We start from the raw sequence: 23,790 nt of genomic DNA, 5'->3' as shown, positions 1-23,790 counted from the left end.
TAATTTTATTTAGATTTTATTTTACTTATACATTTTATATATTTTATTTATTATTTATTTAAATACTATATATTACTTATTAAGTAAATGTGTTAGTTAACATTAATTAATATGTTAATTAATAAGTATATGTCAATCTAATATATAAGTAAATATATATTTAATATACATGAAGTCAGTATATATTTTGACTTAAAATCTCATGAAGGACTTCCCTGGTGGCTCTGTGTTTAAGAATCCACCTGCAAATGCAGGGGACACAGGTTCTAGCCCTGGTCCGGGAAGATCCCACATACCACGGAGCAACTAAGTTCGTGTGCCACAACTACTGAGCCTGTGCTCTAGAGCCCACGAGCCACAACTACTGAGCCCACACGCTTAGAGCCCGTGCTCCGCAACAAGAGAAGCCACCGCAATGAGAAACCCGTGCACCACAAAGAAGAGTAGTCCCCACTCGCTGCAACTAGAGAAAGCCCTGACTCAGCAATGAAGACCCAATGCAGCCAAACATAAATAAATAAATAATTTTAAAAAACCCTCATGAAATTTCCCTCAGCTTCAGACTGACATACTAACCCTTAATCAGATTTCCATTGAACTAGAACCTATCTGTATATATAAATATGTTCTCATTTGTGCAAACTGTTTACAAATATTTGTCAGACGAAGGATGAAACAAAATCTGCTCACATGATGTAAAACATCTTCAAAGGCTATTAATTCCTTTATGGTTGGAACAAAATAAATACAATGTCTAAATGGTTAAGTGTGAATAGTGAAGCCCTAAACGTTTGAAGTGTTCGGTGTTCCAAGCACCTACCTTAATAATGCATCATACAGTTTCTTTCCAAACTTTTCCTTCACAGAATGTGCAGTGTCCCTGTATGAGCAGAAAGATTCACAACTTAAACAATGTCACCATTTTAAGTCTTTCTTTGCCGTGACAGTGCTGTTGTTCTGTCAGTGCAGACTTTGAAATTACAGGTCCCTTTTGTATCACCTCTTCTGTTCTTTTCCTATTGGCCAGTTTAGCCTGAGTTAAAACCTCCAGAGCTGAGGCAGCTGAACGCCCTGACCAGTGCAGAGAATGTAACATTTTTTTGCTTAATGATAATCAGGAGAGGGTGGGGGGAAGGGAAGGGGAGTGGATGGAGGCATCGATGTAATATCAGGAATACGCTGATAATTGTTGAATCTGGGCTGTGGGCAGGTAGGGGAGCATTATACTAATTTCATTACTTTGACATATGTTTTAGCATTTCCATAATAAAATTTTGTTTTAAATTCAACCCATCTTTAAAAATAGCTATAGAGCCCTTATCCTTCCATGGTAGCTCATTCCAATGTTTCTATATTAACACAGTTTTATAGGCATGACATAATCTAACATTTAGTAGCCCAATGAGAAGAGAACCAAGTAGTATGTGTGCTATAATAATCTTAATGAAAAATAACAGGTTAAGGAAATAGATCAGAAATCATGCACTTAAAAAAATCCCTTTAGGTCTATTGCTTGAGAACATGTACAAGATGTGAGGTTACCATAGCTGTTTTCGCACTGCCTGGCCTTTCAGGGTTTCCACGTTGAAATTATTTGTCTTGGCAGGCATAATGAAAAACACCACCACGGTGACGTCACTTTTATGCATCTAATGAAGGATTAGAAAACACAACAGATCAACTATCAAAGATAAAATAAACCATGTGACAGATGGACCTTAAACTGTGAAAAAGAGTGCTTTGAATATCTTGAGATAAAAAGAATACTTATTTATGATTGACAAAAAAATTACACCCACTGTCTTGAGGCTTTTTCAGAAATTTTAATTTAAATATGGCATTCAATCAAGATTTGTCAATTAACAATTTAAAAATCCACACAGAATATTTTCATGACATCGATCATCTAAAATATAGAGCAATTGCTATTGATATCACTGTGCTTTTCTGTGGTTAAAAAAATAACATAAATATGAGCTAATATTCTTTAAAATTTCAGGTTGGAAAGTTAATGAGGATTTCGTTTGGGTTTATTCTATTTCTTACAGCTAATTTACATGGATTTGCACAAATAGATTATTTACAATTTTCTGTTAAATGTCTTCATTCTCATGATGCTGCATTTTGGTTTTTTTAGCCCTAAAGTAAGGGAACGAGCATATGCCCAGAACTTTTGGTGTGGCGGGCACTGTGTTGGGTGCTTTAAATGCATAACTTAACCCTAGCCTGGTAATACCTGCACAATAGCTATCACTCTCCTCATTAATTTCAAAAGAGAGGCTGTGACAGGGTGAGAGAGAGTCATGGGCATATACACACTAACAAACGTAGTAAGGTAGATAGCTAGTGGGAAGCAGCCGCATGGCACAGGGATATTGGCTTGGTGCTTTGTGACAGCCTGGAGGGGTGGGATAGGGAGGGTGGGAGGGAGGGAGACGCAAGAGGGAAGACATATGGGAACATATGTTTATGTATGACTGATTCACTTTGTTATAAAGCAGAAACTAACACACCATTGTAAAGCAATTATACCCCAATAAAGATGTTAAAAAAAAAAAAAGAGAGAGGCACAAGAGTTTCAAAATGTTGTCTGAGCTCCTATCAGAGGTTATTGGCAAAACTGGGGTCAACCGGTGTTTTTTTGACTCTACAATCTGCTTACTTTTCCTATTCCAATAAATACCATTGACCTGGAATTTCTCAGGAGGAAATGACATGCCAAACAGCTGTGGGAATGAAAGCATAGACTTAAAACTGTGAACAGATGAATGCTTTTGTATTCTGAAATGACTCACTCCTGAATGTGGGACACTTCACCATCTAATCTGTGGTCTCTGTCCTCTAGGACCTGATATCCTATTTGAACATTTACAGGAATAGAATAGAATAGAATAGGAAACATCCCACAAGTAGCCAATGTGCCATTAAAGAATAAATGTACTATATGGAAAGAGAATGCCTTCTTTTAATTTCTCCAAAGACTGTAATTGTCTTTGATGTCTAGAAAAAGAGAAACTGGCTTTTTCTTGACATCTAAGAATAAAGTGAATAATTAATAAAGGTATGGATAAATTGATTAATAATGTCTCTAAGCACAATACCTATTTGATATAGCTGTGAGTCCATCTGTAAAGCTTGTTGAATAGATACGTATCAGGAAATACTGTGAAATAAGATTATTGCAGTTTATTCTTGAATAATCTTTCTGACCTTCAATCCTATTTTACAGGCTTGGGTTTTTATTAATGTGGTTTTAGTAAATCTTTTAGCATACTTGGTACAATGTCTGCTCTAAGGCAAGGCTAAATCTATGTCCAAGAAATAAAAACTGAACTGGAGAGCAGTACGGAGCTCAGGAAAGTTTATGTTGTCTCAGTATCTCAATAAGATTGGAATTCTACACTAGTCTCCCCTATTTTCCTGTTACTTATTCTATATTTTTATGTGATGGGATTTGAATATAAGCCAATAGCTTTCATCAGTAGCTATGACACGGTACTTCTATTTGCACAGATTTTATTGCTGGATTAGTTTGGAACCTATAAAGCCCCATCCTCCTGAGCAAAAAATGATTCCACCTTGCTGGGATGGGAATCTCCTTTCCCTACTTCATGTTTCTTTGTGGTGGGACCTCTCCCAGTTTCACAGTTCAAGACTTTCAATCTCAAGGAAGAGGCATGGCAAGTGAGTTGGGATAGGAATAGATTTTGTAAGTGTCTTCCCCGTTCTACAGAGGAAAACTGCTTGGCTGTCAGCCGTGTTGCACATGTTCTTCTGAAGACATGCTCTGGTTGGGGAGGATGGCAATAGCCAGAGCTGCCTGTGATTGGATGTCTAATACCCAGAAGTTTAATACCAAGGTCCAATATTAGGAAGCCTATTGATGCCATACACCCAAGCCATATCTTCCATTATAGTTTTTATTGGTTTTAAAAAAGGTGAGGTTTTGTTCTCTTTGTTCTCTGTTTACTTGATTTCTCTATATTTATCTTTCAATTGTTTACAAATTCTTTGGGGACAGGTGGGAAAAGGGATGCTATATGGTCATCTTAAAAATAGCACATATAGGGGCTTCCCTGGTGGCGCAGTGGTTGAGAGTCCGCCTGCCGATGCAGGGGACACGGGTTCGTGCCCCAGTCCGGGAGGATCCCACATGCCGCGGAGCGGCTGGGCCCGTGAGCCATGGCCGCTGAGCCTGCGCGTCCAGAGCCTGTGCTCCGCAGCGGGAGAGGCCACAACAGTGAGAGGCCCGCGTACCGCAAAAAAAAAAAAAAAAGAAAGAAAAAAATAGCACATATATAACCTATAATGGAAGAGAATGTAAAAAAAAGAATATATATATTTATATATGTGTATAACTGAATCACTTTGCTGTATAACTGAAACATGGTAATCAACTATATTTCAATAAAAATGGAAAAAGTTAAAATTAACATAAAAATATTCTTTTAGAAGCATTTCTAATAAGATTTTGCTCCTATGATTCTTGAAAACAAAATAGCACATATGTGATAAGTTTGTGGCTCTCTTTAAAATATACCTGATATCATAGACAAATACACAAGCGAACAGTGTGGCAATCCTAATATGTTAATTGAAAGACCAAAGTCACTTTTAGAGTAAGGCTGTCATTTTAAGTCTTCAAAATCATATATTCTTTTGAAATCTATTTAAGAAGCCAGAAAGTTCTTTACTTCCCACAGAATAAAGTTCTCCTATAAAAATATACTGTATGGCGTTCTAGATCATTCTTACCCTCAGCAGGAAATTTAGCCTGGATAAGGATTCTAGGAAGATGTCAGCTCCTTTGTTTGAAAACTCATACCTCCCAGCAATGAAGAGGAACAACGTTTTTTCGAGATCAAAGTCCAGATGACTAAAACAAAACAAAACAGATTCCAATGAAATAAAGCAACAGCAACAAAATGTACACACGAGTTCTGTTAAAGTACAAAGGGGACTAGGAAAGATAAACATTTACTTTAGTAACCCTGTTTTCTCTATACCCCAGATCCCTAACATCACACGCTAATTTTATTTCAGTGAAGAAAAATAAGCATACCCATAAAAATGACCTCGAACAAAATCTTGGATCCTGGCCTTGTACGTGGCATGGAGATTTTGAAACTCATGTACTGCTGAAAATTTCTTAACATTCAATCCATTTGGAGTAATTACATCTGGAAAAGCAAAGTAAAATCATCATGAAAAAGCTCTTTTGAGAGAGGGTAGCATTGTAAAAAAAAAAAAAAAACAGTAGTTTTAAATCTATCAAGTTAGGTGTCTATTAACATTTCTAGTCTCTGACTACCAAAGAATTGAAAATTCATAAAAGTTTATAATAAATTGCTGACATAGAAAATCAGGACTATCTGACTGAAATAACATTGAGTGATGGGTATTATGAAATACACGAATAGCAAAAATAGTCATTGTTAGAGTTTTCATTTATTGATCACTTGCTGTGTACCAGGCACCGCTCTAAACACCTTGCAAGTAACTCATCTAATCCCTGCAACAACCAATAAAGCCAGGGTGCCTATCTGCATTTTCAGAGGCAGAAACTGAGGCACAGCGTTGTCAATAGAATCTGTTCCAGAGCACACGTGTCAGGAGGACCAGTAGTGTCCGTGCGGTCTGCTTCCACCTGTTGTAGCTTTAACTGTGCTGTGCACTAAACTACCTCTTGTCATTTTATTTTGGTCAAATGTGTGGGAAGTGTTCTGTCCATATGGAACATTGGAAAAGTAGCCCTTTAGATCTAATACATAACTGAGTCTTTCTACCTAGAAGATTCTGTTGCTTGGGCAGGGAGACATTTTTGGTTTTCCAGAATATTGGTCTGTGGTAAGAAAGAGAGACACTGCTCAGAGTATATGGTGGAAACCACCTACTGAGTTGAATTCATGGGTTATTGTATTTAGTAGCAGTTAAAACAAAAGGAATAAAAAAATTAGCACATGGCAGTGAAGATTTGGGCAGTGGAGATTTGAGCTAGAAGTATAAGTATGCTATCATTTTGAAGGATATTTTACAGTTAACAGGCTATTCCCTTGAAATGCTTCCACAAAATCAACCCAGGCTTCTCGGTCATTTGTTGTGAAAAAAAAATTTAAAAAGAACTGCTGTTCTTATGATTGTTTACTAAGTAATTGGACATTCGCTACTGATCAGGATAGCGGACAGACCCCTCTTACAATGTATCTCTTTCTATAACATTTATCTCAGGCTTACTTTGAGCCAGACTTTTTTGTAGACCCTATTAATTTAATTTTCATTAAACCATATGAAGTAAGTTCTTTTCACTGTCCCCATTTTGCAGATGAAGAAACTGTGGAGAGGTTATCTGCTAAGGTCACGTAAGTACAGAGTAACAGAAGTAGGATATAAAGCCAAGGCAGCCTAGCTCCGGTGTCTACATCCTTATTCTCTATGTCAGGCAGCTGTACTGTCCACAAAGATGGAGAAGGCAAGACTGTATATGAATACCACATTATTATGACTTTAATTCCTCTGGAATTTTCTCACTGCTTCACAAACAATTAAAAATAAAAGATGTGTCTTGACAAATATTGTGTGATATCACTTATATGTAGAATGTAAAATATGACATAAATGAACTCATCCACGAAACAGAAACAGACTCACAGACATAGAGAACAGAATTGTGGTTGCCAAGGGAGTGGAGGGTGGGGGAAGGATGGATTGGGAGTTTGGGATTAGCAGACGCAAACTATTATATACAGAATGGATAAACAACAAGGTCCTACTGTGAAGCACAGGAACTATATTCAATATCCTATAATACACCACAATGGAAAAGACTGTGAAAAAGAAGAGATATATATATATATATATATATATATATATATATATATATATATATATATATATATATATATATGAATAACTTCGCCATACAGCAGAAACTAACAACAATACTTCAAGAAAATAAGTTTAAAAAAAAGGATGTGTCTTGAAATTAATTGTCTCAGTTTATTAGCCTAAAGAATTAGGTCAATGAGGTCTTTTAACATCCGTATTTCTAGTGAAGAATAACCTCCCACATAGAGGCCTACATGCAGTGGTATCCAGCACTCCAGGAAAAAGAGAGAGAGAGAGAGAGAAAGATGTTTTATTAGTAGTATTTGCCCATCTCCATGGCGTAAATACTCCCACCATGACTGATTTCAAGCTACTAATGTGAATACAGAATCGGAAAGAGATACAAAGTAACACCATTACATACTATTTCCACTGTACAAATGCAATAGACATAAACGAGAGTATTGATCACGGTAAAATGTACTAAAATAACTAGGAATTGATGTTTTTTGAGTACTAATTTTGCTTTTAGTATAATATTTAATTGTAAGTTTACATAATTTAATTTTTTTCTTTTATTTATTTTTTTATACATCAGGTCTTGCTAGTCAACCATTTTATCTACATCAGTGGATACATTCAATCCCAATCTCCCAATTCATCCCACCACCACCAGCAGCCCCCCCGCCACTTTCCCCCCTTGGTGTCCATACATTTGTTCTCTACATCTGTGCCTCTATTTCTGCCCTGCAAACCGGTTCATCTGTACCGTTTTTCTAGGTTCCACATATATGCGTTAATATACGATATTTGTTTTTCTCTTTCTCACTTACTTCACTCTGCATGACACTCTTTGGATCCATCCACGTATCTACAAATGACATAATTTCGTTCCTTTTTATGGCTGAGTAATATTCCATTATATATATGTACCACATCTCCTTTATCCATTCGTCTGTCAATGGGCATTTAGGTTGCTTCCATGACCTGGCTATTGTAAATAGTGCTGCAATGAACATTGGGGTGCATGTGTCTTTTTGAGTTATGGTTTTCTCTGGGTATATGCCCAGTAGTGGGATTGCTGGGTCATATGCTAATTCTATTTTTCGTTTTCTTAAGGAACCTCCATACTGTTCTCCATAGTGGCTGTATCAATTTACATTCCTACCAACAGTGCAAGAGGGTTCCCTTTTCTCCACAGCCTCTCCAGCATTTGTTGTTTGTAGATTTTCTGATGATGCCCATTTGGACTGGTGTGAGGTGATACCTCATTGTAGTTTTGATTTGCCTTTCTCTAATGATTAGTGATGTTGAACAGCTTTTCATGTGCTTCTTGGCCATCTGTACGTCTTCTTTGGAGAAAAGTCTATTTACGTCTTCTGCCCATTTTTGGATTAGGTTTTTGTTTTTTTAATATTGAGCTGCATGAGCTGTTTATATATTTTGGAGATTAATCTTTTGTCCGTTGATTTGTTTGCAAATATTTTCTCCCATTCTGAAGATTGTCTTTTCATCTTGTTTGTAGTTTCCTTTGCTTTGCAAAAGCTTTTGAGTTTCATTAGGTCCCATTTGTTTATTTTTGTTTTTATTTCCATTACTCTAGGAGGTGGATCAAAAAAGACCTTGCTGTGATTTATTTCAAAGAATGTTCTTCCTATATTTTCCTCTAAGAGTTTTATAGTGTCCAGTCTTACATTTAGGTCTCTAATCCATTTTGAGTTTATTTTTGTGTTTGGTGTTAGGGAGTGTTCCAATTTCATTCTTTTACATGTAGCTATCCAGTTTTCCCAGCACCACTTATTGAAGAGACTGTCTTTTCTCCACTGTATATCCTTGCATCCTTTGTCATAGATTAGTTGGCCATAGGTGCATGGGTTATCTCTGGGCCTTCTATCTTGTTCCATTGATCTATATTTCTGGTTTTGTGCCAGTACCATATTGTCTTGATTACTGTAGCTTTGTAATATAGTCTTAAGCCAGGGAGTCTGATTCCTCCAGCTCCATTTTTTTCCTTCAAGACTGCTTTGGCTATTCAGGGTCTTTTGTGTCTCCATACAAATTTTAAGATTTTTTGTTCTACTTCTGTAAAAAATGCCTTTGGTAATTTGATAGGATTGCATTGAATCTGTAGATTGCTTTGAGTAGTATAGTCATTTTCACAATACTGATTATTCCAATCCAAGATCATAGTATATCTCTCCATCTGTTGGTATCATCTTTAATTTCTTTCATCAGTGTCTTATAGTTTTCTGCATAAAGGTCTTTTTTCTCCCTAGGTAGGTTTATTCCTAGGTATTTTATTCTTTTTCTTGCAATGGTAAATGGTAGTGTTTCCTTAATTTCTCTTTCAGATTTTTCATCATTAGTGTATAGGAATGCAAGAGATTTCTGTGCATTAATTTTGTATCCTGCATCTTTACCAAATTCATTGATTAGCTCTAGTAGTTTTCTGGTGGCATCTTTAGGATTCTCTATGTATAGTATCATGACATCTGCAAAGAGCAACAGTTTTACTTCTTCTTTTCCAATTTGTATTTCTTTTTCTTCTCTGATTGCCGTGGCTAGGACTTCCAAAACTAGGTTGAATAATAGTAGAGAGAATGGACATCCTTGTCTTGTTCCTGATCTTAGAGGAAATGCTTTCAGTTCTTCACCATTGAGAATGATGTTTGCTGTGGGTTTGTCATATATGACCTTTATTATGTTGAGGTAGGTTCCCTCTATGCCCACTTTCTGGAGAGTTTTATCATAAATGGGTGTTGAATTTTGTCAAAAGCTTTTCCTGCATCTACTGAGATGATCATATGGTTTTTATTCTTCAATTTGTTAATATGGTATATCACATTGATTGATTAGCGTATATTGAAGAATCCTTCCATCCCTGGGATAAATCCCACTTGATCATGGTGTACGAATCTTTTAATGTTTTGTTGGATTCTGTTTGCTAGTATTTTGTTGAGGATGTTTGCATCTATATTCACGAGTGATGTTGGTCAGTAATTTTCTTTTTTTGTAGTATCTTTGTCTGGTTTTGGTATCAGGGTGATGGTGACCTCATAGAATGGGTTTGGGAGTGGTCCTTCCTCTGCAATTTTTTGCAGGAGTTTGAGAAGGGTGGGTGTTAGCTCTTCTCTAAATGTTTGATAGAATCCACCTGTGAAGCCATCTGGTCTTGGGCTTTTGCTTGTTGGAAGATTTTTTAATCACAGTTCCAATTTCATTACTTGTGATTGGTCTGTTCATATTTTCTATTTCTTCCTGGTTCAGTCTTGGAAGGTTATACCTTTCTAAGAATTTGTCCATTTCTTCCAGGTTGTCCAATTTATTGGCATAGAGTTTCTTGTAGTAGTCTCTTAGGATGCTGTGTATTTCTGAGGTGTCTGTTGTAACTTCTCCTTTTTCATTTCTAATTTTATTGATTTGAGTCCTCTCCCTCTTTTTCTTGATGAATCTGGCTAATGATTTATCAATTTTGTTTATCTTCTCAAAGAACCAGCTTTTTGTTTTATTGATCTTTGCTCTTGTTTTTTTGTTTCTATTTCATTTATTCTGCTCTGATCTTTATGATTTCTTTCCTTCTGATAACTTTGGGTTTTGTTTTTTCTTCTTTCTCTAGTTCCTTTAGGTGTAAGGTTAGATTGTTTATTTGAGATTTTTCTTGTTTCTTGAGGTAGGCTTGTATACCTATAAACTTCCCTCTTAGAACTGCTTTTGCTACACCCTGTAGGTTTTGGATGATTGTGTTTTCATTGTCATTTGTCTCTAGGTATGTTTTGATTTCCTCTTTGATTTCTTCAGTGATTTCTTGGTTATTGAGTAAGGTACTGTTTAGCCTCCATGTGTTTCTGTTTTTTACGTTTTTTTCCCTGTAATTGACTTCTAATCTCATAGCATTGTGGTCAGAAAAGATGCTTGATATGATTTCAGTTTTTCTTAAATTTACTGAGGCTTGATTTGTGACCCAAGATGTGATCTATCCTGGAGAATGTTCTGTTCACACTTGAGAAGAAAGTGTAATCTGCTGTTTTTGGATGGAATGTCCTATAAATATCAATTAAATCTATCTGGTCTATTGTTTCATTTAAAGCTTGTGTTTCCTTATTAATTTTCTGTTTGGATGATTTGTCCATTGGTGAAAGTGAGGTGTTAAAGCCCCCCACTATTATTGTGTTACTGTCGATTTCCTCTTTTATAGCTGTTAGCAGCTGCCTTATGTATTGAGGTGCTCCTATGTTGGGTGCATATATATTTATAATTGTTATATCTTCTTCTTGGATTGATCCCTTGATCATTATGTAGTGTCCTTCCTTGTCTCTTGTAACATTCTTTATTTTAAAGTCTATTTTATCTGATATGAGAATTGCTACTCCAGGTTTCTTTTGATTTCCATTTGCATGGAATATCTTTTTCCATCCCCTCACTTTCAGTCTAGGTCTGAACTGGTCTCTTGTAGACAGCATATATATGGATCTTGTTTTTGTATCCATTCAGCCAGTCTACGTCTTTTGGTTGAAGCATTTAATCCATTCATGTTTAAGGTAATTATCAATATGTATGTTCCTATGACATTTTCTTAATTGTTTTGTGTTTGTTTTTGTAGGTCCTTTTCTTCTCTTGTGTTTCCCACTTAGAGAAGTTCCTTTAGCATTTGTTGTAGAGCTGGTTTGGTGGTGCTGAATTCTCTTAGCTTTTGCTTGTCTGTAAAGCTTTTGATTTCTCCATCAAATCTGAATGAAATCCTTGCTTGGTAGAGTAATCTTGGTTGTAAGTTCTTCCCTTTCATCACTTTAAGTATATCTTCTCACCCAAATTCTGAATTTATTGTTTTTTTTAAAAAAAATACAAAACAAAACAGAATAAATTCAGAATTTGGATGGACAAAAAGTCTCTTACCACATGGATGCCTTTGAAATAAGGAAAATGAAAAGAAATTTAATATTCTTAATTACATATAGCTAATCCAGCTCCCTGGATCCTCTATTTTTTCTCTAGGTAGTAAAGCAACTGAGTAAAAATAGGATTTTGTAAATGAAAAACATTGTAGAAACTGAAGAACAACTGTATTGTGGAAACCAGAACTACTTTAGTCTAAAATCTCTTGCTTGGACTCACAGATGTAGAGAACAAATTAGTGTTTACCAGTGGGGAGGTGGGAGGGCAATATAGGGGTGGATGATTGGGAGGTACAAGCTCTTGGGTGTAAGAGAGGCTCAACAATGTGTTATACAATATGAGGAATATAGCTAATATTTTGTAATAACTGTAAGTGGAAAGTAACCTTTAAAAATTGTATAATTTTTTAAAAAATATTAAAAGAATAAAAATAAATAAAATATCTTGCTTGGTTTTTGGAGCAGGCAAAATATTAGATTGCAAGCAACTTATCTTGGCTATGCACAGAGCTCACAGAATTGTTGTAACAGTCCAAGAAAGTAACTTCTTATTTCATTCCTTTTTTGCCCTCTTGGGTATATAGGCATCTCCTGTATAGATGAAGCCTTGAGTCTTATCTGTTGTTCCCTTAAATTTTACCTAATCAAAGAGGACTTCTCTGAAATGCTACATAAAGAAAAAAATCAAAAACAAAACATGCCCACCACCTCCACCTCCACTCCCTATTCCCTTACCTGATTTACTTTTCTCCACGGCATTTATTAACCCAAACATATCGTGCATTTATTTGATAATCTGGTCTATTGCCTGTCTCCTCCCTTCAGAATGTAAGCTCTATGAAGGTAGGTACGTGCGTTTATCCACTTACCCTTTCCTATTGCTTGAAGCAGTGTTTAATAATTAATTGTTGGATGAATATTGGTGGCTCTCAACCACTGAGCCACCAGGGAAGCCCGAGGGCAATCATTTTGATGTACATTATTTTCAAGTTTCAAAGCAGATGTATTCAATTGCATATTTGTAATTAGTAAATTTATAATGTTGCCCTCTCTCCAATATTTTTAAAAAATCATCTTTTCAACATCAGATGTTACTTTTAATGGAATTTATGGTCAAAGTATAATAATGGGGCTTCCCTGGTGGCGCAGTGGTTGAGAGTCCGCCTGCCGATGCAGGCGACACGGGTTCGTGCCCCAGTCCAGGAAGATCCCACATGCCGCGGAGCAGCTGGGCCCGTGAGCCTGCGCGTCCGGAGCCTGTGCTCCGCAACGGGAGAGGCCACAACAGTGAGAGGCCCGAGTACCGCAAAAAAAAAAAAAATATATAATAATGCAGTAATAAATAAGGCTTTGCCAATTAGCATATGATAATATTATTAAAAATATCTGGCCCTATATAAGCTTTTGATCCAGCCACCATTTCCCTCTTGCTCTGGAGCTACACCCACACCTTTTAGCTGTGGTTATACTTTTAACTGGGGAAGACTTCAAGGAAAACGAAAAAATACAAAGTAATGATGTGCTATATGATGCTTTTTCTCAGAATGCTCTTGGGAAAAATTTTGTGCTTAATAATCCATTGGAAGTCTGTGGACCTTCTTGAATCACAAAGCATCAGGGATCTCACAATTTCTATCAGAGCCACCACGTGATTCTTTTACTAGTCAGAAATGGAGCAGCTTATGGGGTTCATAGTTCTAGTAGAACCTCCAAGTGAAGTGAGCAGAAGAAGAGATGAGAGCTTGGGAAAAGTCTGATCCACACAAAATAATAATCGTTGTCATTTTCTGAACCTTTACAATGAACCAGGCACTGATCTGCATTCTTCCCGTGTAGTAACTTATTTAATCATTGCAACAATTCTAGAAGAGATAGTATTATCATCTCCATGACGCAATTAGGGCAAAAGGAGCTTAAGCAACTTTCACAGTGTCGTACAGCTAGTGACATATATTCAACACAAAGTCATTTTTGATACTGAATTCAGGCAGTTTGGCAACAAGTCCACAGTTTTCACCCCTATCCTACAGCAATCTCCTTAAGAAAACAGGAAGTTAAGAAAATAGTATATAGAGAAAGCAGGATCCAGAATCTGATCACGGAGAATGTCTGCTTTTAAAAGATGGAAGATAGAAGAGGAACTATGAGAGACACTAGAAAAGAATCATATTTGAGAAAACTTAGAATATGTAATGTCATGAAAAGTAAGGGATGATAGAGGTATCTGCCACCTTTAACTTCTAAAGAATGTCAAGGAACATAAAGAAAATTACAGAAATCTGAACTTGGTGACTTTTGAAAAAGCAATTTTAGACCAAGTGTTGGAGGTTGGAAATTAGAGTTGAAGGGGCTGTGAGTAAGTGGAAGAACTATGGATTATTTTTCTAAAATATTTAACAAAAGGAGGGAGGATGGGATTGTATAGACATCTGACAGAGTAGTGGCTTCAAGAAAAATTTTTATTTTAGAATAGGAAAAAATAAAGCATTTTCGTAAGCACAGAAAAGGATACTGAAGATAGGGGAAAAAAGGAATCCAAGAAACAAGTGAGCATATTGATGTAGCAAACTCCTGTAAGAGACATGAGAGTGAGAACCCAAGTGAATCCAAGAGAACCCTTGGAAAGAAAAAAGAATAGCATAGGGTCTTGAGGCTGTCACTACTCAAATTACTTGGATTCTTCTTTTTTAATTATCTAGCGCTTTGAAATGCTTTCTCTGATATTCAACTGGTATCTGAAAGAAAGACAACTAGAGACAAGACCACAGCAATCAAGCAAGGAGGATGTATTAATTAGGACTGTTTGGTTGCAAGTAACAGAAACCTATTAACACTAAGTATAATAAGGAGGGATTTATTAATAAGATGCTGGAGTGTCTCATAGCAAAGACTTAGCTGGGCCTCAGGAATTAGTTTAAACCATGGTCTAAATCACTGTGGAAAGTATAGAGTTCTCTCTCTCTCAAACTGTTTCTGCTTCTTATTGTACTTCACTGTAGTTTAACTTCCTTTGCATCTCATGCAACATAATGGGAAAATGGGCACTGCTAACAGCTTCCAAGGTGACATTTCTGTTATACAAGAATGCATTCAAACAGACTCATTTGTTTAGACTCCTTCTTATGAGAGCATTCTGATTGGTCCAGCTTATGTCAGATGTCTACCTCTGGACCAATCAGCTGTGGTCAGGTGACAGTGTCATGTTTTAGGAACATGCCTCTTGGCATTGCAACCTCTGGATGGGTCTGGGGATAGTTCCCAGAAAAACTTACAAGAAAATCTTGGGAGAAGTAAAACAACAGGTTTCTACTAAACAGGACCAATAAGGCGACGTTCTAGGATGTAGGACTAGGGTAGTATCACTCACATTTCTGATATTTTTTGGACTTTCATTTTCTTAAAATAGAAAAATCAACTCAGCTTGCTTACGCACAGGAAGTCATTATGACAACCCAGTTCAGAACTAGGTCATTTTAAGCATAGACTATACGACAAGCACAGATTGTACACTAGTATGTTCCAGATATAGCTTAGTGTTCAACAAAGCTACTGAAAATATGTGTAAAGATTTGAGTGGTAATAGTGAATGCAATTTTTCCTCTTATTATTATTTTACGCATTTTTGTTTCAAACAAAATTCTCATAGGTCGGTGACAAACTCAGGGATAATAATTACCAGGCTTTCTCTTCAGCATGTGTTCTGCCTCTATTGCTGTTATTTCAGAAACAGTGGTGAATACATGAGCACAATGGACTGAGGCACGCTCCATGCAATACCGGTGATAAATCTGCCTTTCCCCAGCCTCTTTGTCTATGTTAAACTGTGAACACAAAACAAAACACACGCACATACACATTTGCTTACACCGATTCTTCTACACAAGCAAAACAAAATCACATATTTCTCATATTGTTTTTCTTTAAGGCTGTGTGAAATTTTATGACCACAAAAGAAATAATGATAAATTTCTGTTAAACCCATTACTAAAGTCCATAGCTACTTAATGCTTACCAAAAGTGCTGTTTAGTTCATCTGTGCTTCTAAACTGTCATTTAACCCCCTATGTAAACGATATTTCCCCTTGGCTATAATCATAGAGAATTCTTGATTTTTTTGGCATTTTCATTATCCTTTTACTTATTTTATAAATGTTGAGCTAATTCCTTTCCCCAAGGTCTTTATCGTATTTTTTCCATAAGCAATGAAACAAAGCTGACATTAAACTTGATACTGAAAGTAAGGATAAGTATTATCCTTCCTATTCACTAAAGGAAAGAAACCTGACAAAGAGAAAAGACAAATGCTTTTCCATGCTATATAACTCCCAACACCGTGAAACTTCAAGGAGTGTACAGTTACTTTAATTAGATGGTGTGTTAGATTGTGTAATCATCCATTATTCTGGGCATCTTAACTTTAAAAAAAAAAGCCAAACTCCCAACAGTTACTTAACACAGTTAGCAACCGTTGCGGGCTTTTGCCATTTTGCTTAGTTACTGAATGTTATGTCTCTATAGCTGCATATGAAACTAGCAGTGTTTAAGACAAAAAAGTATATAAAGTTTCTGGCATTGTATTAGTGGGGTGCTTTTTGCAATAAAGATTATTAGAAGCTGAAGTCTATGTATCAGACCCTTCTAAGAGCGATATCATATTTAATCCTCATAAACCAGAGACACATTTTTTGTCTTCATCTTACGTAGGGGGAAATTGAAACTTTTAGGGGTTAAGAAACTGGCCCAAGGTCACATTCCTAGTAAGTATCTTAGCAGAGCCCTAAATTTATCCCAAATCAGTTTGGCTCCACACCTGGGCTCCTGCCTGCTTTTATATCAAGTAGATTCCAGCTCAATCAACATGGCAATCCCAATAACGACTGCACCATGTAGAGGAACGTACTAAAAGAGTCTCATTACATGATTCTAGAGATTGCAACAGGGACATACCTAGAGCATTCTTTCTTGACTGTAATATTTGCAACCATCTCTCTGAAAATGTCTGAATCAAGGCTCTATATGGCATGCTTAGATCAGCTCTGTATGGCTGGTCTCATTCAACCAAATCTCTCATTCAGCCTACATTTGTTTAGTAATTTACATACTTTTGTTGCTTTCAAAGAGCTTATGAATGAGAAAGCAGGTAAAAGTTGGGCAGAAATGAGTAAGTGTCTGAGTAAAGTGCAGGATCAGAGAGGGTCTGATTCATCCTGGCTGAGGAGAGAGAGAAGTATGTCATATTTATGCAATTGTTCATATTGTCAATATCACCTCTAGAATGTACGGTTTTCAAGGGCAAGGAACATGACTTATTAATCTTTGTATTTCTAAGTTGATTAGATAAATAAAATGACATTTGGACTGAGGCATGAAAGTTTAATTTGGGGAAAGGTTATTTTGGACTGAGAAATTTAGTTGCCCCAAAGAACAAATATATAAAGTCAAACTGTATGTGCAGAAAATAGCAAGACATCTGATGTGACTATAGCATTGGGTGTAGAATGTAGGACACGTAATAGAGAAACATCCTGGTAATAGGACCAGATCCCAGAAGTCCCTGAAGACAAGGCTAGAAATTCAGCCTTTGTCCTGAATACAATGGCAAGCACTGAAAGGGCTCAGCTAGAGGTATGGTAAAGACATAGTCTGTGTTTGAGAAAAATAACTCTGGAATGAAATGTTTCCTATTTCATTAAGTTTGGGGGAAATTAAATGAGTTAACACATATCAAATGTTTAGAAAGGTGTCTGGCATATGGAAAGGGCTTGATAATTTCAGCTATTGTTATTATTTAGTAGTAGTGTTGTTGTTATTGTAGAGAATAGTAAGATTTCACATAGGGGTAGCACTTAACATTTGAATACTATTTAGAGGTGAGAAGATAGGATTCCTAAATGAGGAAACCAAGTATGCAAAAATACAGGGAGAGGATAGCAGAGGCCTTGCGATTCCCTATAATTGAACTTGACCAGCTCAACACTTGGTTAGAGGAAAGAGTTAAAATCCACCAAACAATTCTCTATGGCTTTCTTCACCATTTTCTAATCCCAAACAGCCCTGTCCTCACTTTCCCATCTAGGAAATCCCATTGCTATCAAGAAAAGAGAGGCCTAAACATAAGAAAACTAATGCCCATCCCCTTTTTATTTAAAGCATTAGGTATCTAGTCATTATCATTGAGGAGACGATTGACCAATGGCAGGACCGATAAGAATGAAACATCTTTCATGGAGAGTCTCAGAAAATTCATAGGCTGGCTGAAAATAGTTGCAATGCTATTTTAACTAATACATTTAAGCCAAAACATAAACAAACATCAAGGTCCTTATGAATCGGCTATTAACCAGAAATGTTTTCAGTTAATGTCTTTGAGTAAAATAGTTCTAATCTTTCTGCTTTTATCAAAGTTAAATGCTTTTATCCTTGTTCTCATTTTCCCCCGACGTCTACTTGCCTGAGTCAGAGCTCACTGAAACTGACTGGATCCTGTACCAAAGACTAATTTATGACTCATTTCTTATGTTGAACTTTTAAAAACTTTTCATATATATAATTTGGTGTTTTGCTGTTTCACTGAATTTCTAAACCTACTGTGAGCATTGGAAGGTCTGCTGTAGAAATTGATATGGGGGCCTTTCCTGTGAATAATGATTATGAGTTTTTAACTTAAAACCTAGTTCTTAATTACTTGTTATTGATTTACTAGTCACTCTGCTGAGCAGGACTTTTTACTAGAGAGATGGGCTAGGGTCTGGCTAAGCTTCCATATTTCAACAAGTGAGGGGGTTAAGCTAGGGAGATATATACTCATATTTGAAAACAGTGTGATATAAACACTGACCTTTTACTGAACAGATACAGTATAATATATAACTATATATTATAATAGTTTTGTTCCTTAAAAACGATTAATAAAATCTGATGAATATTATTAGTTGTTTTCAGTAATTGTTTATCCAATGCTCTTAAGTATTCTGCTGTGAAATATTTGATATGCCTCTGTAATATTTTCTCTTTCACAAAAATCAAAGTCCGCTCTTCTCCAGGAAATATGGTGGTTGAGTTTATCACAGATCGCTGGTTTGCCCTCATTAGTCTACCATTAGGAAATCTCCCTGATCTCCTGACTTTTTGAATTCCTTGGTGACTTTATTTTAAATATACATCTAATGTTTACAAATTGACCTTCAGGTTTAGCTGACCTTTTTATAGGCAAGCTCTCCTTAGGACCATTCATTGCTTTGCAAATGTTAAAGTTTGTCTGAAAGAACTTTCCTGTGCTCAAAATGTCTCTGAGATGATAGTATAATTTTCTGCCCTCATTACCTGAGTAGTATTATTCATATGTTACAAACACACACAAACATACACACACTCACACAAGCATGCATTCTGTTTCATAGAATTCTAGAGATTTTTTAAACTGGGGGAGTCTTTAGAAATCAACTTTCCAACTTCCTAATGTTCCTGATAGTGGAACAGAACCCTAAAATACTAAATTGACTTAATTGGCAACATAGATACCAAATCTGCAAAACTCCTGGCTTTATGTTACTCAAATGCTTGATCACTATTACTGACAGGATGATGTGAGAAACATACTTTTATTAATCTGATTGAACTGATGGAAAATAGAAGAAGTCAAAACTGAATGACTTTGGGTCATAGCATAAGGCAGTCTTCTAAGATAGGCAAACCCAACTGTTTAGTCACCAAGGATCCACATCCCTGTTTTTTCTTTTCTTCAGAGATGTATTTCTTACTCGTAGATCTTTTCATTCATCTTTTTTTCATTATCTTGTACTAATTTCATCTTAATACTCTCCGAATTTATTTTGTTTCATTTATTCTTTTATTTTCATTTAAGAAATTTTTTTTTAATTAATTTATTTTTGGCTGTGCTGGGTCTTCGTTGCTGCGCACGGGCTTTCTCTAGTTGCGGCAAGCGGGGGCTACTCTTCGTTGCGGTGTGCGGGCTTCTCATTGCGGTGGCTTCTCTTGTTGCGGAGCACGGGCTCTAGGCCAGCGGGCTTCAGTAGTTGTAGCACGCAGGCTCAGCAGTTGTGGCTCGCGGGCTCTAGAGCGCAGGCTCAGTAGTTGTGGTGCACGGGCTTAGTTGCTCCGCGGCCTGTGGGATTTTCCCGGACCAGGGCGCGAACCCGTGTCCCCTGCATTGGCAGGTGGATTCTTAACCATGGTGCCACCAGGGAAGCCCCACATCCCTGTCTTTGATAACTCTGTTTTACTAGACCCCCACAAAGCTCCACCTATAACTCACTGCAGAGTCACAGCAGAAATCTGACCTTTGCTCACTTGAAGGATGGAGGAAGTAAGGCTCATAGAACAAGTTGATGGCTAGATTCCCTGCCATGCACCTGCCACTCAGATCTGTGTGTGGATCCAGAGTCCTCACAGCATTTCCCAAGCTTCAGAGTAGACAGCAGCCCGACCTCACATCCTCAGTGTCTGACTCCCACCAGATGCCTTTGGACCTTGGGTCTATTGCTCCAAAGTGGACAGTCATCTGGCCCCTCCCTGCTACACTCTACTGCACTCTGAACAAAGTTAAACTATATGAGCTCTCAGTCACTCAGGGGAGGCTTTGTCATGAATACTGATTGGTTGAAAGGGCATTTCTGCCATCTGGATGACAGATGAAAGACGAAGGTCAATATTTCCCATCCTTCAGCTTCAAGGATCAGAAAGAAAGGTGATGAGGGGGGAAGGTGGAAGGACTAATTACCTTATCGAGGTGGTTGTAGAAATCGATGTTTGCTGCACAGAGATACCTCCCAAGCAGTGTGGCGTGAGTGGTAAAGACTGTAGCAATCGGAAGTTTCCGAGCTCGAGAAAGAATCAGTCCAGTCCCAGCCTGCCATTCATGGAATTGGACAATGACGTGTTTCCCATCGGCATGATCTGTCACCTACACCGGAAAAGAAGCTTTTAGAAAAGTTGGTGGTGTAGTTGGATCTTGCTCGTGGCCCACAGCATAAGGAACGTTATCATGCCTGTAAATTTTAGCATAATTTAAAGGGATCTAAAGACAAAGCAGGCAGATTTAGCAAATATAACGGTTTTATAGAATTTAGCTGCATGTTCATAAAGCCCATATATGTTTATGGCATAATCCTCTCTTTCAATATGGATCAAATTTATTTTTGTATCCACAGAGGGGACTCCTGAATAAATGCACAGTAGGCACTCAATAACTATTCATTAAATGGATGAATGGATAATAGCAATATTATCCTTGAAGGTTCACTGAGCTGCTGAATTAGTTGGGACCACCCACTTACAAGCGTCTATTTAATAAACAATAAATGACTTCATGTTTTAAGTCAGTCTCATTTGGACTTTCTGTTCCTTGAAGCCAAAAACATTTTAAATGATATACTATTATTTTAAGAATTTGGAACTAGGGAAAGAGATTAATAACTTGCTTAGAATCAAATAGAAATTTAATAACACGCTGAGGACCCAGGTCTAATTCCAGGTCTCATTCTAACACTAGTCAGGGCACCAGTTTCTTAACCTAAAAGTTACTTTGTTTCACTAAAAATATAGCTACCATATGATCCAGCAATCCCACTCCTGGGCATATATCCAGAGAAAACCATAATTCGAAAAGATACACGCACCCCAATGTTCATTGCAGCACTATTTACAGTAGCCAAGGAATGGAAGCAACCTAAACGTCCATCGACAGAGGAATGGATAAAGAAGATGTGGTATACATATACAATGGAATAATACTCAGCTATAAAAAAGAATGAAATATTTCCATTTGCAGCAACATGGATTGACCTAGAGAATATCATACTAAGTGAAGTAAGTCAAAGAGAGAAAGACAAATATTATATGATATCACTTATAGGTGGAATATGGAAAATAATACAAATGAATTTATTTCCAAAACAGAAACAGACTCACAGACATAGAAAACAAAGTTATGGTTACCAAAGGGTTGGAAGGAGGGATAAATTAGGAATATGGAATTAACAGATACACACCACCATATATAAAATAGATAAACAATAAGGATTTACTGTGTAGCACAGGGAACTATACTAGCATCTTATAATAACCTATAATGGAAAATATATATATATATATATAACTGAATCACTTCGCTGTACACCTAAAACTAACACAATATTTAAATCAACTGCACTTCAATAGAAAATGTTACTTTGTTTCACCCTTACAAAAAATTAATATTTACATTCCACTCCCCTTAATGACTGTTTCCCTAGTGGGGGAGTAGCATCGATAATGAAAAACACCTGTGTTCAAGGAGCCTGCCCAGAGAATTGGGAAGTCTGGAGAGTTAACCTAAGACAGCGGTTCTCATACCTAGGGTACATCAGAATCACCTGGAAGGCTTGACATGCACGCATGTGTGGCATGTGTGGGTGCTCGTGGAGGCTGGCCTCAGCCCTGGGGCAGTTGGCAGAGGAAGAGTTGGTTTCAGCAACTGATGCTAAGCCTGCATCTATCTGTCATTAGGCCAGATCCTGTCAGCAGCCTCACTCTTCTCCTACGGTGTCACCAAGACAAAGCAATAGGACCACCCCTTCACTTCCCCTTCACCGCAAAGCAGCCCTTTATGGCTGTTGGAGTTAATTCATCAGAAAGAAGTTATACTGGTCAGGGGGACACACTTCCAACATAGAGTTCTGTGATTTGTCCTTGGACCACAGTCCCACTTTTCTAGGGATGCTCTTCATTCTCCGATTTTTAAGTGAGGCATAATCATCTTGAGGTAATGAAAGGAAGAGGAAGAAATCCTACTGCCATGCTTTCAGGAATTGAGTACAGCCTTGGCTCATTCAACAAGGACTGATTTCCAACGCTTTTGGGTTTTTTTTTTACATCTATGGACTATTTCACTGCTGTAGACTCCTTAGCAACTTCTGAGACCACTTCAGCCTTTAGCAAATGATTAAAAGATCTAAGAGCCACTGAAGTCGCACAAGCACTCACACATAAACAAAATCAAAGATTTCAGGCCATTTTCTACTCCCATGACGCTAGAAATCAAGTACATAGTGCATGATGTATACTGTTTTTTCTTGCATATATGTTGAATATTATCTAGGTAACAGGGAATATAATTGGGTGTTTTATCCACATCATTCTAGTTGAACCTGACATGAGGTAAATACAAATAAGCATTATCATCACCCTGTTCCAACAGCTGGTATTTAGTTACGGGAAGGCTGAATGTTTTCTCAGATTCCTTTGAAATGTTTTAGGACAATTAATAATGGCATCATCTCAAAATTGGCTTAAAGTTTAGAGGATCGTTGCTGGCCGTGGAGAGCAACTGGGCTTCTCCTCTGTTGTACGACTCTACAGTAAACAGTACCTCTTTCAAGAACCAGGCAGTTAGCGATCCAAATATCAGCATATCGTTGGCTTCCTGGTCGTGATAAGGGATACCAACATTGCATGCTTCCCAGAGGTCACCTTTCCACGCGTCCAGGTTCCGAGCCGAATAGCTTATGTCAAAGAGCACCACGTAAGGACTCCCTTCTATCAGCCACCTTCCAAAGTGCACCTGCCATGAAAGAACACACAGCCATGGAGTAATACTAGGCAACGCAAGGGAGAACAATGCATTTGGGTTTAGAAGCTATAAACTGTATTTAGAACTCAAAAGCAGATTACACAAGCCGTATAGGAAACCATAGTGATAACAGAGCATCTGATGTTTGAGCCCGAAGAGGGAATGGGCCAGCATCCATTCATCTAGAATCTCCAAGTTCCTGCACTTCATTAAATTTGGTTATTTTAAAATGAAGTATTTAGCTCATGTCATCTCTGTTCTTCTGTCCTTCATTATCCTCCTGTGACCTTGAGCCCATGGTTTTAGGATTTAATATTATGGTCTACGTTTTTATGATAGAGTCATAAGGTGAACTGCTCTGTCTTTAACAACCTGGAGTTGGATATGTCTACCGTGTCACTTATTTTCCTTTATGCAACAGGACTTACAACATTTCCTGCCAGAAAAAAAGTTGTTTCTCTAGACAAATGTGTATAATTTCCCTTATTCCTCCTATCAAGGAAA

At 37.2% G+C, this 23,790-nt stretch overlaps 1 protein-coding gene across 1 annotated transcript in view; it reads right to left on the bottom strand.

Annotated features, from left to right (window-relative positions):
* Positions 1-23,790, bottom strand: part of GYS2 (glycogen synthase 2) — a 56,766-nt gene that overhangs the window by 17,968 nt on the left and 15,008 nt on the right. The window contains exons 3-9 of the mRNA XM_019936565.3: positions 23,086-23,277; positions 20,458-20,640; positions 15,394-15,538; positions 5,063-5,180; positions 4,756-4,876; positions 1,543-1,649; positions 821-880 (exon numbers count right to left, since the gene is read on the bottom strand). Coding sequence (XP_019792124.1) covers positions 821-880; positions 1,543-1,649; positions 4,756-4,876; positions 5,063-5,180; positions 15,394-15,538; positions 20,458-20,640; positions 23,086-23,277 — 926 coding nt within the window. The remainder of the gene's footprint in view (positions 1-820; positions 881-1,542; positions 1,650-4,755; positions 4,877-5,062; positions 5,181-15,393; positions 15,539-20,457; positions 20,641-23,085; positions 23,278-23,790) is intronic.

This window comes from Tursiops truncatus, chromosome 11 (assembly GCF_011762595.2).
Source record: "Tursiops truncatus isolate mTurTru1 chromosome 11, mTurTru1.mat.Y, whole genome shotgun sequence".
NCBI lineage: Eukaryota > Metazoa > Chordata > Mammalia > Artiodactyla > Delphinidae > Tursiops > Tursiops truncatus.
This window is presented reverse-complemented; position numbering and strand designations above follow the sequence as displayed.